General features: G+C 30.4%; 1 protein-coding gene across 1 annotated transcript in view; it reads right to left on the bottom strand.

Moving 5' to 3' along the window:
• Positions 1-15,585, bottom strand: part of LOC111622929 (histone-lysine N-methyltransferase 2A-like) — a 65,479-nt gene that overhangs the window by 36,138 nt on the left and 13,756 nt on the right. The window contains exons 6-11 of the mRNA XM_023365396.1: positions 15,422-15,511; positions 15,111-15,222; positions 14,981-15,036; positions 10,209-10,266; positions 9,788-9,966; positions 9,407-9,506 (exon numbers count right to left, since the gene is read on the bottom strand). Coding sequence (XP_023221164.1) covers positions 9,407-9,506; positions 9,788-9,966; positions 10,209-10,266; positions 14,981-15,036; positions 15,111-15,222; positions 15,422-15,511 — 595 coding nt within the window. The remainder of the gene's footprint in view (positions 1-9,406; positions 9,507-9,787; positions 9,967-10,208; positions 10,267-14,980; positions 15,037-15,110; positions 15,223-15,421; positions 15,512-15,585) is intronic.

Here is a 15,585-nt window from a genome sequence, read left to right as displayed (position 1 = left end):
TGTGCTTGTAAACAAAAACACCAGGACCACAAACAGAAATGAAATAATTCAACAAGTAACTAAAGTTTTACAGTGAATTATACAAAGCCTCAGAGAAACTTGGAGAAGAAGCACTTAACAACAGAGAAAACATCCCAGAAGTTCTAATGGAAGAAATAGAATCAGCGCTCAAAACTATGAAAAATGATAAGGCAGCTAGTAATGACGGAATAACAGCTGAAATGTTGGAATATGCTGGCAGAAAGACATGGAAAATCTTGGTGAATATATACACAGAATGCCTAGGTTTAAGACGCATACCAGATCATTGGAACAGCGTGAATATAATACTCATACATAAGAAAAGCAGCAAAGAAGACATTAATTATAGACCAATAACCTTACTCCCAATTATATACAAAATATTTACAAAGATTATCAACAACAGATTAAAAAACACAGTAGATGCTGCACAATCATGGAAACAGGCTGGCTTTAGAGGTGGTTTCAGTACAATAGATCATATACAAACACAGAGAATTATTAAGCTGTATCAATGAATATCAAATACCACTGGCAATGGCCTTCATTGATTTTGAAAAGGCTTTCAACTCCACGTAGCCCAGAGCATTAATAGAAGCTTTAACAACCAAGGCATTGACAAACCATACGTAGAAACTCTGGCCAACATATACAGAGAAACAAAAGATAAAGTGAAAGTATATGATGACAATCTATAATTTCCCACAACCAAAGGCATTCAACAAGGAGACTCAATATAGTTGACCCCCCTATAATGCGGTAGATACGTTCCACTTTATAAGAATTTCATGTTGTAGGAATCCTTAAATACACGAGCCAATCACAGCCCGGCACTTATGCAGTTTACAGACTACAGCTGTTTGAAAGGTTTTCTTCCATAAAATTAATCGATTCTAGACTAATTTGACTCAACATTTCCAAAACACATATAATTTTTTGGGAATAATCCATATAAACTATGCTATAAACAAAAAATTGTAGGATTACTTACTGAGTGTGCACTGTTCGACGACGCCATTGCTTAAGCTTGTTTTTGTCGCGGAGCAGCGCACCAAACAACGGGCACGTTTTCTGATAAGTTATTTTTCTGCAAAAAATTCGTTGAACTTTGGAGGATGTCTCCAAAGTTGAATCAATGAAGGCCATTGCCAGTGGTATTTGATATTCATTGATACGGCTTAATAATTCTCTGTGTTTGTATATGATCTATTGTACTGAAACCACTTCTAAAGCCAGCCTGTTTCCATGATTGTGCAGCATCTAATGTGTTTTTTAATCTGTTGTTGATAATGTGAGATCCGAATAGCCCCTGGGTCTAAATGATAATTTAAAATTAAAGTTTAATTTTTGTAGAAAAATATTCTTTCGTTTTGGTGAGAAAATAACAGTTTTCTACTGTGGGAAAACAGATAACAGAGCCACTTCCTTCGACGGAAGCAGAAGCATCCTTTGTTTTTCCCTTATCTGTTAAAAATCTCGCCACGATGGGAATTGTCGACCCCTCGTCAATTCCCCTTTTCCATCCGTTCACGTGAAAGAACCCAAACATGCTGATTGGTCGCTAATGGAGAGATATAGTCAGAATTTGGCAGAATTTGGGGAGTTCGTCCGGAGATCTGAGAGTGAAAAGCACTCCACATATTTGTTCTCTAAGGCCACCGCCCTTAGGAGTTCGTCAATAGATCCCAGATGAGGAAGACGAAATCCATACAAGCTCCAGAATACCAACGCCCATAGTCGTATCCTATCGAAGTAATATTGAGTTAGAAACATAGAAGATAAATTTTAACATTGTGCCTATCAAGACCTCCCCTTGAATAGAAGTTGAGAACTTAGAACCGAAGTATATTCGACGAAGAAAGGAAGATAAAGTCAACTAAACAGGTTGTATGTTTATGAATGAATTGTGAGCTCTCTCTCTCGACATTGTATAAGTTAAGTGAGTCCGTTACTCTCTTAGCGCGTCTAATTAGATTTATTTGTTGTAGACATTCGTTTATCTCTGAATATCTAACCATTTTTTCTTTTGTATAATCTAGTTTATTTTTAGTTATTAAAATTTCTTTATTTTTGTTAAAGAAATGTCTCGTGTTAACTCTCTGAATCAAATCTACGGCATAATCACACGCGTGTTTATCCGTGTAACGAGAAGTAGATAAACTGGTGTCAATCCTGACGTAGATCCGAATCTCGCGATTTGGATCAGTTACAAAAGCCCTCCCGGTCAAAAATCTTGACATAAGATCGGATCAAAAGATCCGAAACTAAGAGAACAGATTTCATTTAATCTGCACTGAATAAGTGGTACCGACATCTTAATAGATAGATTGTACCCCCAGATGATCTCACAATAATCTTTGTAAATATTTTGTATATAATTGGGAGTAAGGTTATTGGTCTATAATTAATGTCCTCTTTGCTGCCTTTCTTATGGATGAACTTTGGAGGATGTCTCCAAAGTTCAACAAATTCATCATTAATAGAAATAATTTTTATAGCCGTTAAATAAGAAATGTTTTTTTCAGAAGAAATGTATAAAATTACAGTACTGTATTAGACTTACAGTACCTAATTTATATACTGTACAGATGATAGTAAACTCAACTTACCCACCTAAACTCTCCGTAGCATGTAAGTAGTTCGGCTGTTCATTCACTATTGGTCCAGACTCGACCAATCCTGTCGCAACACGAGTCAGTGATGACATTACGAGTCTCTTTTAGCGTCTTTATATGAATACGGTCGCAATTTTTTTGCCGCGATATACGAATCCGCATTATATGAACCCGTGTTATAGGAGGTCGACTGTATCACCCAACCTCTATATGGCAACCCCTAGAAAATGTATTCCGTAAAATAGACTGAAAGAACAAAGGTGTGTATATATATATATGGAAAATACCTCAACCATCTAAGATTATTATTAAAAACTTTTTGATTTTTAATTATTGTAAAATGGCAAAAAGCCTAATTTTGAGGTAAAGATGAGTTTTATAAAAAAACTGTAAATGCTAACAAGTAAAATCTTCATTAATTAAGGCTAACCCCACTTGAGATATGATACATAACAATACCAATTCTCCTTATACATAAGCTACTGTATCAAATTTTGTTTATAATCTTTACCCCATTCTGAGATATTAAAATGAAAGAGATGCTAACACAATTTTTTTTGCCTTCTTGGGGTCTCAAAATGTGGAGATTTGCAAAAACCTGGGAGGATCAAATCTGACACAATTCCAATACTTTTCCTTGTTACATATACATAACAGCCAGGAAAGTAAAATTAGTTTATTCTTGAATATTTTTAATTATTAAAATACTAGCAGATGAGCCTGGCATCACTTGGGCAAAAAGTAACGATAGCGAAGATTAGAATTATTAAATTATATCCATCTTACCCATTTTCACCAGGTGCAAGAATTAGATCTCCCTCTTCTGAGACTAATTAGAGAATTTTTAGATGGTTTAAAAATATGTTTGATTTTCTGCAAAAATGCAAAAAAAAAAAAAAACCACATCTAAAATAGTATAGTAGAGGCCGAGTTGTTTAGGGTAATACTTAACTCTCACCCTCTCCCCCACAGGAGGAATTTCCAAATATCCCTTCTTAGCGTGTATTCTCATGGCATATCCTACTAAAATGCAGTCAAAAACACGAAAAATGATTAAAATCATTATTGAATTTTAACTGAACAAATATTTAAATAAAAAATCTTTTTAAATATTAAAGAACCTATAAAATAAAAAATAAAAAAAATCAGAAAATTTTTCATAATTGGGAATTAACTTATTTGATGATAACTTTATTTGAATTAAATGATTAAATTTAAATTAAATTCCAAAAACTAAAAAAAACTGGTTTAAAACATTATTTCAAATTTCGAACAAATTCAAATATTTGAATTCATTTCATTCATTTGAATTCAAATTTGTTTATTTTGGATTTATTGTTTTTGGGTTACCAAAAGGTGGAAATGATTAAAATATTTATTAATTGCCAAAATATATACTATATATGACACTATTTATTTTCCTTCTTTATTATTTACACTTTATACTGACTAACTCTCTCCTCCTCTTTTTTCGGGGGTAGAATTTCCAAAAATTCCTTCTTAGTGTGGAATGGCATTCTCATGGCATATCATAACTGTGTACCAAATTTCAACTTTCCACTCCTAATTGTTTGGGCTCTGCGCTTATCATCATCATCTGTTTTTACTGGGTGCAAAAAAGAATTAAATCCCCCCTCTTCTGAAGCTAATTAGAGAATTTTTTCATAGGTCTAAAAATATGTTCGATATCCAACAAAAACGCAAAAACCACATCTAAAATAGTACAGCAGAAGCAGAGTTCTTCATGGTAATCCTTAATCCTCTCACTCTCCCCCACAGGAGAGTTTCAAAAAATCCCTTCTTAGTGTACATTCTCATGACGTATCCTAACTGTGTACCAAATTTCAACTTTCAACTCCTAACCGTTTGGGCTCTGCGCTTATTACTATTATCATCATCAACCCATCTTGATTATATTATAAGATACAGCTTTAGAGATAATTGTGAGACTGCAGATTTTAAAGGAATTTTTAAAATCAATGTTAAAATGTTTTTTTTTTTTTTTTCCAAACTATAAACATTCCCAATAGAAAAAACTCTCCTTGCAGAGTATCGGATCAGATGTCACCATTAGTTTCAACAATCAAGTGGGAAAGTTGACACAGTCGTCAAATAATACAAGTCATTACACACCTGCAGAAGGGTCATCGTCAACAAAGGACGAGCATGTGACCCCTTTTCCACCATAATGCTATAAAAGCAACAGCCACTGAAAGCTCAAGTCAATCAACACAGGAAGTTATTCTTGAACTAGTGTCCATTTTGGTCACCTGTCCCAATCCAGTCCGAGAAGATGACGGTAGAAGACATCAAGGACTTTCACTATTTCCATAACCATAACTGGTCGTCGCATATAGCTCTCCATCTACACAGAGGTAATTATGACCAGTCTGAGAACTCTCTCTCTCTCAGCAGAAATAGGCATAGCTGCTATAGAGTAGCCTTGTTGTAATTACAAATTATTGTAACTGCATTTAGCCCTATATTACCTATATATATAAATGTGTTTAGCTTGGTATATCCTCTTGTATTTTATAGTTTGTTTTATTCATTAAACCTTTATTTGTTATGTTAACCTATCATCTGACTTATTCGGCACACGAACACCTATCGGCTTATCCAACCCCCTCACCACTCAATTAAAATCCATCCAGTGACAATGTGAGCAGTCTTTGCAGACTCAACGTGTAAGTGGCAATTAGGGAACTAACCCTGTGCCCTTGTAGTCTCACATAATCTATGCAATCATTTAGAACAATGGAATGACATGATAATTATAAACAGTGAAAGTGCATATCTAATCTTAAAAGAAGATATATAAATTCACAAAACTGCTAATTATTCTACAAGTATTCCAAAAGAAATAGCAAGCCTATCTTGAAAAATCCAATTATTTTTTTGGCATATTCTGATGATGAGCAGAGCAGATCAAAAGTTTTATTTTAACAGTAGTTGATTTACTCATTACAGCATTATTATTTTATTTAACAAATGCATTTCATTTGATAGAAGAATATTTTGCCTAAGGTTAAGTGTTGAGTCAATGTTGTTGGATAGCCATGCTGTTTTATAATTAAACTCAATGGTAGTGACTAGGATGCTAATACAGTGTGCGAAGGCTCTTCTTATAAGGCGTACGTTTTATTTTTTAGATTTCCTCCAGTTCTATGATAGTTTCTATACTAAGAATAAGTTTAAGACTAAAATCCTCAACAAATTTTGATCAATAGATAAATGTACAATATAAATCATGTGTGTGTATTAAATTTAGTTTTTCATACTTTTAGCTATAAAATAAAATAACTATTTATATTAATATTGCCAATGATTAATATAGTGTAGTATTTATTTAGCATAGATATTTATTCTTTATTATATTGTAAAGTACTATATTATTTTTCCAACTTTTCCAACAATTATCGACACAACTGTGTGCCGGAAATAGCCGTTACCTAACGGGTACTTTACACGGTTTCGCATTAATGTGCCAGGCCTGGACTTTAAGCGTGCACCGAATTAAATAATGACAAAGTTAGTCAAAAAACAATCCAATATTTAATAAAATTTCTAGTAATAACTATATACAAAATTTAGTAAAAATCAAATAACAATTTATTCAACGTAAATCAATTAAGAATAAACCCGACAAAACTCAAATCAATCTATTTTCTAAACTTAATTATTCCCCTTTGGAATTCGACAAAAAATTCAAAGACTTAACTTATGTACAATAATTCTTATGAATTAAAGGTCCTAATTGTCATCTCAATATACTAGGAACCTTTCCCTCAACTCTCAAGACTTTCTCTAATCTTCGATCCACAAATCGAATAACTTCAAAATCGCCTTGGAACTACTTTATCTTATCAGACACCTTTCTCTTGTTTGCTGATATGAAGCTCACCACAATCGTTGCTAACAGAAGCTCACCTCGGTCATTTTCACTTGAGGTTCGGTCTTTATACTGTGAGGTGACGTCACAATTCTGAGTGAGATCACTCCCCTCATTTACATACTTATTTGCTAACAATAAAAACTTTGTTTGTCTGGCAGCTTATTTTCCAACAATACTTGCTAACCTTTTACATTATTCTTTTTAACAATTTTTGGGATGTTTTATTCTTTAAGGTTTAGCAAGTTCCTAAGTTGTGCTTGTGGGGTCTTCCCCCCTTTTCTTGGTGCGGACTTACTTTTTTCCGCTCAGGAGCGCAAGTGTGCGCAAGTTTTATCTACGGCACTTTTCTCTCGTCAATGAGTTGGTTTCTCTTCTATTTTTAAGTTTCCTAAGGTGAGTGGTGAGGAAACCTTTGTCCTAACAAAACATAAGCCCCAAACAAAAATAGAATAGAAGCAAAAATAAAAATAACTAAAAAAATAATGCTCGGACTTGGTTCCTTACAATATTACGTATTATTACTCATCCAATCTTGTGATCAGGGTGTAATCCAAACTTAGGAAGCATACTATTATCACAAAATGAACAGTCAACTTCTACAAGACATGAAAATGAATGCAGAAAGCTGTCAATAAAGATCAGTCTTCTAGATGTTCATCATCTTTTTATACAAAACTGGGATGAAATTATATCAACTACAATTGTAAACTGATTCAAGCACAAAAATTAACTAATGCAGCAAATGAAGGTACAGCTGAAGAGGAAATGGAGGAAAGCAATGATGATTTAAGTCTCAATGATATGACATTATCTGATATCAATGCTTAAATAAAAACTGACAAAGGACAAAGGTATCTGCACTGAAGAACTTGCAGAAGAAATATATTTTACTGTAATGGAAGCAGCAGCTACAAAACACAATACTGATGCAGCTGAAGAAAGTGACATAACTAACCCTCAAATAACTGCCAAAATGCAGAAGTACTGGATGACTTATGTTGTAGAGTACAATGAAATCAATTTTAGGATGCAATATTCTTATGAATGCTTTTTCAATGATTTATTATGTAAAGACTATAGACAATCAACAATAAATGAATTTTTTATCACTTAATACCATGCAGGATACATTGTTTCATTTTACTCTTTTTGCTCTTTTTTCTTTTTATTATAAGACTAGCTGTTACCTGCAACTTCGTCCGCAGAGGTTTTGCAAGCAAACCCCATTTACATTCAATATTTCAATAACCATAGTAATTGTTATATAACACCTAACGCCGAGAATGATGAGAATTGCCGAGAATCAAATGAACTATTTTCAATTTGATCAATTTTCTGGAACGTTTACAATTGTTCTATAATCAAACCAATATGCAATAACAAATTCGAATTTAAAATGGTTGGAACATTTTTAAAATCAAAATAGATAAAAATATTTATAACAATGTCTGAAATGTTATCAATTTAATACACCTAAATACTCAATGAAGACTAAATGTAGTTGAAAACAAAAAATTGCATCTAAAATAGTACAGTAGAAGTCATTCTTCCGGTTAAGCCTTAATGCTCTCCCTCTCCCCCCGCAGAGAAATTTCGAAAAATCCCTTCTTAGTGTGCGTTTCCATGACGTACCCTAACTGTCTACCAAATTTCACGTCTTTAGGTTAAGTGGTCTGCTCTGGGCGATGATGAATCAGTGAGTCATTCATTCAGTCAGTCAGTCAGGACAAGCAATTTTATATATTTAGATTAAAATTTATTGAAATTGGATGTGATACACAAATATTAAAAATATAAGTAAATAAATCTAAAATTTATTTATTTATATCCATCCTGTATTAAATTAAAATATTTGTATAAAGTATATTGCAGTTATTATAGAATTTTTAACTGTCATATACCATTTATAGCAAAATCTAACTAAATTTCTTGAACTATTGAATTTATTTGTTATTTTATTAAAGTTATTGTATTTTTTTTTCCTATATTTGACACAGACTGTTGTCTACAACAAGTGTTTCACAAGAAAAATGAGAAAATCTTTCAAATTTTGCAAAACATTTTTAAATAATAACTTAATACTACTACATTTTTAAAAATAACTGTAATCCTAATATACTGTTTGTGACTATAATTAATATATAAACATAAAATGAAAATAATTTATGTTTGTAGAATGCTCTACATTAAAAAAATGGCATATACAAAATTACATTTGAAGTATCATAGTAAAACTTTTCAATTAAAGAATGTTATATGAAAAATATATTTAAGTATGCAATTACAAACACATTTATTTGTAAATTTCATTTGTCTGCTTTTTAAATATGTATAAATGTGATAAAAATAATCAATCATCATTCTGTTGATAATTGTATAATTATAAATTATAATTCCTATTTGAAATTTAATTACATACTAATTTTTATGGTTGTTATTAAAATGAAATAATTTAATATAACAAAATATGGAGAGTAGTGTTTTCACTAACTAAATTATAATTTTATACAAAAATAGAGACTAAGTATTATGTTAAGTTGAAGTAAATTAATAAATAAATAAGCAATTAATTACCTATAACCAGCGTTAATTCTCTTATAAATGAACGTTTTCTTCCATCTTCAATAATCATCATCAGGTTTCTATGCTTTGGAATGTTTGTAAAAGTTTATAAGAAAATTAATGCTGGTTATAGGTGATTGCTTATTTATTTATTGAATTCTATACCAGTAATATTGTGAGGATTATATGAAGTAAATTAATTTTTAAACATATTAATAATAAATTTACACACACCAAATAAAGTCTGAACAGAGTATCTTTTTAAGAATAAATACTTTATTATACATTATTTGCTAACTAAATTAAGTCATACCTGTGTTATTTGGTAAACCTGGAGGTAATCTAATTTCACAATGTTTCTTCTTGAATATATCTGGATATTTGGAAGATTCAAGTTGAGGTCCAAGATCTTCCTGAAATAATAATTTCAATTATTAAATATGGCAGACCAAAAATATCAACATTTATAAAAATTTACTGTAAAATTACTAATTATTTCAATGATTAAATAGTTATCAATACAAGCAGTTCTTTGCTCCTCCATATGTTATAAAATGGAACTATTATATTATAAATAAATTAATAATATTTGTAAACTGTACTTTTAAAGATTTTGAACATTATTCTTTATTTTAAAAAGTTTATTAATTAAATCAAACATCAGTAAATTATTTAATATAATAATCATAAATGCCTGATGATTAGAATTGTTGACAATCTCTGCATTGACGAAGGCTGAAAGGATTGACTTCAAACCTCTGGTTAACTCATCATACACAGCATTCAGCCATATACATTCCACCTCTTGAGCACAACATGGACATGTATATATGACAGTCTCAGGAAGACAAGATAAAACCTCATACATGTCATCTATATAAGTTATAAAGAAATAAAAACAAATTTGTATTATGTTTAATTTAAATTATGAGAGAGAGAAAATTATTATATTTATTTTATATTATTTGAACAAAGAGATAACAGAATATTGAATTCACATAAAAATAACACTTTTTAACCATTTCTATTAGTGTTTATAAAAAAAAATCTATATAACATACCATTATTTATAATCACTAACTTAACTATTAATTTAATAAACTTATTCAACCTACCTGTTATATCATCACACTTAGCATGGACCCATAAATGACATTTTGCACATTGCATCATCTATAATTAAAAATAATATAGTCAAAACATTAAATTTTACCAAGTAAAAAATTTTCTTTGCAAAAATTTACTAAAAGTTAATCAAAATAAGACATAAATTGTTTGAAAAGTTCAAATGTGTGCAAATTATTGGAAGATAATTTAATTATCTTTCTTCTTGCATATTAGTATTTATAAAAATTTAATGCATATTTACACAAGTTTGCTATTATTATTCCTTACTACTACAAAGAATGCACAAACTTACTTAATAGTGTTGATAATGTAATTTTCACATGTAAAAAATATAGAACTCTGAGGATTTTACCAAAAACTATCATAAGTAATGTACTTGACCAGTCCTATTAGATGAATCTGCTCATTATGATACAAAAATGATTTTGTTAAAAAAAAACAAAATAAATTTTCTCCTTGGCATCTTTTGATTGTTCTTTTCAGTTCTGTTATTACTTTAAGAGATATTGTTATAGTGTGTGGAGTTTTGCTTTAAGCTTGTTGCTTTTGTTGTTGCTTATATACAGTTTTATTTTTTTATGATTTTGGGAAGAATGTGTAAATATTCCGTAATCTGTTTCTAAAGCATTCTATTCCACACATTTATTATAACTATATTCATAAAATTTATGGGTTTTTTTTTGTAAACAATGATATGACAGTACTCAGGAAGATCTCTTTATGAGATATAGAGCTAAAAACAATAAATGTTATAACTCCATGACTATCTACTTAATCTATTTCCCACTTTCTAATTTTTCTTTATGTAGTTTTTCAGGTTTTCTTCATGTTTATAACATCTAAATAGGAAAATAGGAGACAGTTTCCTGTAGAAAGTCCTCCTGGGAGACATTCCCTTTTGGAAGATTGCCCATATGTCACATTCCTGTAAACAAATAGATCAAACCAAACTTGTAATCAATCAGAGAAAAGCAGAGTTCATTACAATTACATGTTGTATCACAAGAGATGCTTCTCAACTACAATTTAGGCTATCAAAATGTAATCACCAAACTTTGAAATTTTAATTGACACGTCAGTCCATAATTTGAGATAAAGAAGTTTTGGGAGGAAGTTATTTGAAATAAACATGAAAAAAAATATATAGAATTTAAGCTGAAAATACAAGGAAAAAAATTAATTTCAAGATAAACATGTTTGAGATAGATATGCTCACTGTGTATATTATATACAGGGTAGGCCATCGAAAACGAAACGGCAGAGTTATCGTGTTCGTCCAAGCAAATCGCTCAAACAGGTCGATTTTATTCTCAAGGGGGACATCTTCTGCAATAAACTTTTTGCGATTCTGAATACAACAGACAAAAAATTTTAAAAACTCATTCATTTTTTTATTCACTAAACAAACACTTATTTCGGGAAAAAAGTAACACAAACTATTAACAAACATAAAAAAAACTTTTTAAACTGGACCGCATATGCAAGGAAAAAAATATTTCCCCTTGAGAATAAAATTGACCTGTCTGAGCAATTTGCCTGGACGAATACGATAACTCTGCCGTTTCGTTTCATTGGCCCACCCTGTATACATACATATATATATACACACACACACATATGCATACCAGGGGCAAATCCTGACCAAAATTTTTGGGCAAGCTGAAAGTTATAATAGGAATAGTGGGTCTATCTCTATCGTTAACCCAGGGATCACCAAACTAAGGCCTGCGGGCCAGATCCAGCCTGCAAGGTCAGTTCATCCAGTCCACCGCCACACTGCCCATAAATGAGCTAAAATATAATTATTTATATGGAAATATCATAGATTGTAGATGAACTTACTATGTAGAAAAAATTAAAATCAATGTAAGTAAAAATGCCAGAAGTGGTCCAATCTGATTTTTGCATCTGACAGTACAGGTATACCTTGCCTTACATCGTTAATTGGTTCCAGGAGAGGCGACTTAAGTTGAAAAACGATGTAAGTCGAATTTACTTGTCTCTAGGCTAAACCACAAATAACCATTCCCAGTTCTGTATTTTATTTATAAATGCATTTTTAATAATATATGGTTAATAAGAATCTATTTTAAGCTTACAAATAAATAAATTTTTGTTTTTAAAATAGTACAGAAAAAAGTAATCTAAATTTATGAATTCATGTATGAACAGTACATACTTGTAAATATACTGTACATGTTTATGATTTGGCGATGTTTACAGTATATCGCAGACTCTTTATTTGTAAATGTGGTTTGCTCTAAGACATTATAAAATAAGATGATTTTGTAAGGTTAAATAACAAATACAGTTATTAAAATTATCTTGCAACAGTAGAAAATAAACTAATTTATATTATGTTTACCAATATCGAGTGGCGCTGACAATGACACCAAATGGTAGATATTGGAGCTACCATGGAAAACACCAATATTGAGCACTCAAAAGACCGCTAAATAAGACAACACAGAAACAGATGTTTTCGTGTTTCGTTCTCTAGGATTTATGATGATTATATTAACATTTACTGTACATATTTTAATATGATTTTATGTGCTTTAATGCTTTTCTAGTGATATTACAACTTCAATATTTGTGACGAACAGACATAAAGTCAAATAAAATGACTTAAACTTGATTTTTATTTTTCCATATATTTTTTGACAAATGACGTATAATCAAGAACAATGTAACTCCAGGTATACTTGTAATATAATTTTTAGGAAAATCAGTGAAATAAAAAATTTGGCAACTTTAGATATCAGAGCACTTTTTGTGTAAGTACTGTACCTGCAATAAAGTTTCTAATAAAAGCAATTATGAGCTTGCTGCAGTGATCATGTTTGTGTATTGGTAAATAAATATGTTGGTTTTCTTTATTTTTTGTGTATTCAGTATACTGTATTGAACAAAATGATTATGCAGCCCACACTCATCATTATCTCAGTTATCTGGCCTGCTGTAAAAAAAGTTTGGTGACCCCTGCATTAAACAATAGGCAGAAACATTATTTGGTGCAAATAAAATAATATATAGCAACAACGTATGTAACTCACAACAATTCATAACTTAGATATGAAACCACATAATACATGTATGCTGAATGGGAACTGCAAGCTTTTGACACAATCTGGTCATGTTAAATGCACTGAATGACATCATGTGTGTGCACTTGTTTGCTGCAGCAAACATCCACACAAGAAAGCAATTAAGTTCCTGCAAGTATCACACTGATTTAAAATGGCTATCCACTAGCTGTCAATGTAAAAGCTAACACAAATGATAAAAGAGTTTACATATTAGAATAAATTATTGGCACATTTGTTCTCATATAAAAAGGCAGACCTACCACATTTCTTCATTCTCTTTCAACTGAATTCTATACACATTTGACACACAAATGAAAATTTAATGGCATTACATTTGAATTAATTGAATCATTACTAAAATTACTATCAAATACTTCATCAATAAGTGATTTATCCTATGTTATTAAAAGATTTTAATACAAATGAATGAATACGAGTACAATATGATAAGAGTCTACTTAAACGAAACAAAAGAAAGAAAATGTATAAACTGGCCTTCTTTTCTGAATAGATTTGATATACCGTGTTTCTCCGAAAATAAGACAGTGTCTTATATTAATTTTTGCTCTGAAAAATACGCTAGGTCTTATTTTCAAGGGATGTCTTATTTTTCCAGGAAAAAGCATTCACATTTATTATTGAACAAAAAAATTCCCAAGTCGAACTTAGACGAGAGTGACATATATCCGGTGTGTCAAACTGTCGCCTTGTTATAGAGTCAACATCGGAATCGATGACCAATTAGTGCTTACTGAACCGTAGCACTATGCAAATGTCATTTGGCGTGATTCCCGGCCGACCAATTAGCCATCACCAGCCGTAACGTTATGCAAATCTGTGATTCCCAAGCCATAGTCTTATGCAAATCATGCCGTGTGGCGTAATTGTCTGCTGACCAATAAGTGGCTGTACTTTCAAAAAGCCAACGGCCACTTTCAACCATCTGTTGATGACCGTTACGACTAAAAAAAAACTTTGCTAGGTCTTACTTTCAGGAGAGGTCTTATATTTCGCAATTCCGCAAAATCTGTGCTAGGTCTTATTTTCTGCAGATGTCTTATTTTCGGGGAAACACGGTAGATAGATAGATAAAAATTCAAATTAAAATAAATGCAATATTAACTAATTTTAAATGAAGTACAATGAATTCAGATATCAAATACACAATTACATAATTTCTTTTTCAAATACAATTATATTCATATTTATAAAATAAAATGTATATTATAAACTTCTTTTTATTTTAACTTATTTCAGTAAAATTGTTATTTGATAAAAAAAAATTATTAACTTACATTAAATTGCAGCAAAGATTAATCAATAATATTTAATATGTATGTATGTCTCTTTAATCTGATATTGAGTTCGATAGACTATCATTAAGCTGTAATGATAGTCTACCAAACTCAATGTCGGATTAAAGAGAGATACATACATAGTACATAATAACAGCTATCCAAAAGTGATATTTAGAAGAATATTGGAAAATAATATTTAAATAGAAAATTCAAACAATGATACACCCAGTATCTTATATACAAGTTATAATTGTATTTATATTTTATGAGATGTTACTAGTAAACCTTGTGACAATTCAATATATTGCATATTGAAATTTAAAATAACTTTTATTTGAAATGTAATTGTATTCTTGAAACAACTAAACTTACCTTACTTTCATAATCATTATTATCATAACTCAACTGACAAATTGGACAATAACTACCTATATAAAAGTAAAATCAATTAGAAAATTTTAAAAATATTTATGATTATTTATTTTATTACCAAACACTATACCTTTAGTTTTACGTAGTGAACATTTAGAACAATATGGCATATCAAAATTCCAAACTGAACCTTTCTGAATGGTTCCACTGCAACTTTTGCATTTCATGCAAGTTGGACAAACCTAAAAGATAAAAAAATTTAAACTATAAAAAAATATGCCATATGTTATTTCTAAGCTAAAAATATTTCTTGTTTTTATTGACAAAAACATGCATAAAAACAATGAAAAATGCAGCTAATCCAAGCTGTTATCTAGCATATTAAGATCATATTTTATCTTTAAATATTTCTACATTAAAGCCAAGCAAACAAATTCTTACCCAGACATTCTTTTTTGATGGCTTTGAAGGATAATCTGGTCCAATACATTCTAAATGATAACATTTCATGCAAACTTTGCATTTCAAAAGCTTTAGAAAATAATAATAATTCTTTCAGTATGTTTTATTATTTTATTTCAAAATTTAAAAATTATATATATATA

This window comes from Centruroides sculpturatus, unplaced genomic scaffold (assembly GCF_000671375.1).
Source record: "Centruroides sculpturatus isolate CEXI.00-Female unplaced genomic scaffold, Cexi_2.0 scaffold282, whole genome shotgun sequence".
NCBI classification, from domain to species: Eukaryota; Metazoa; Arthropoda; class Arachnida; order Scorpiones; family Buthidae; genus Centruroides; species Centruroides sculpturatus.
This window is presented reverse-complemented; position numbering and strand designations above follow the sequence as displayed.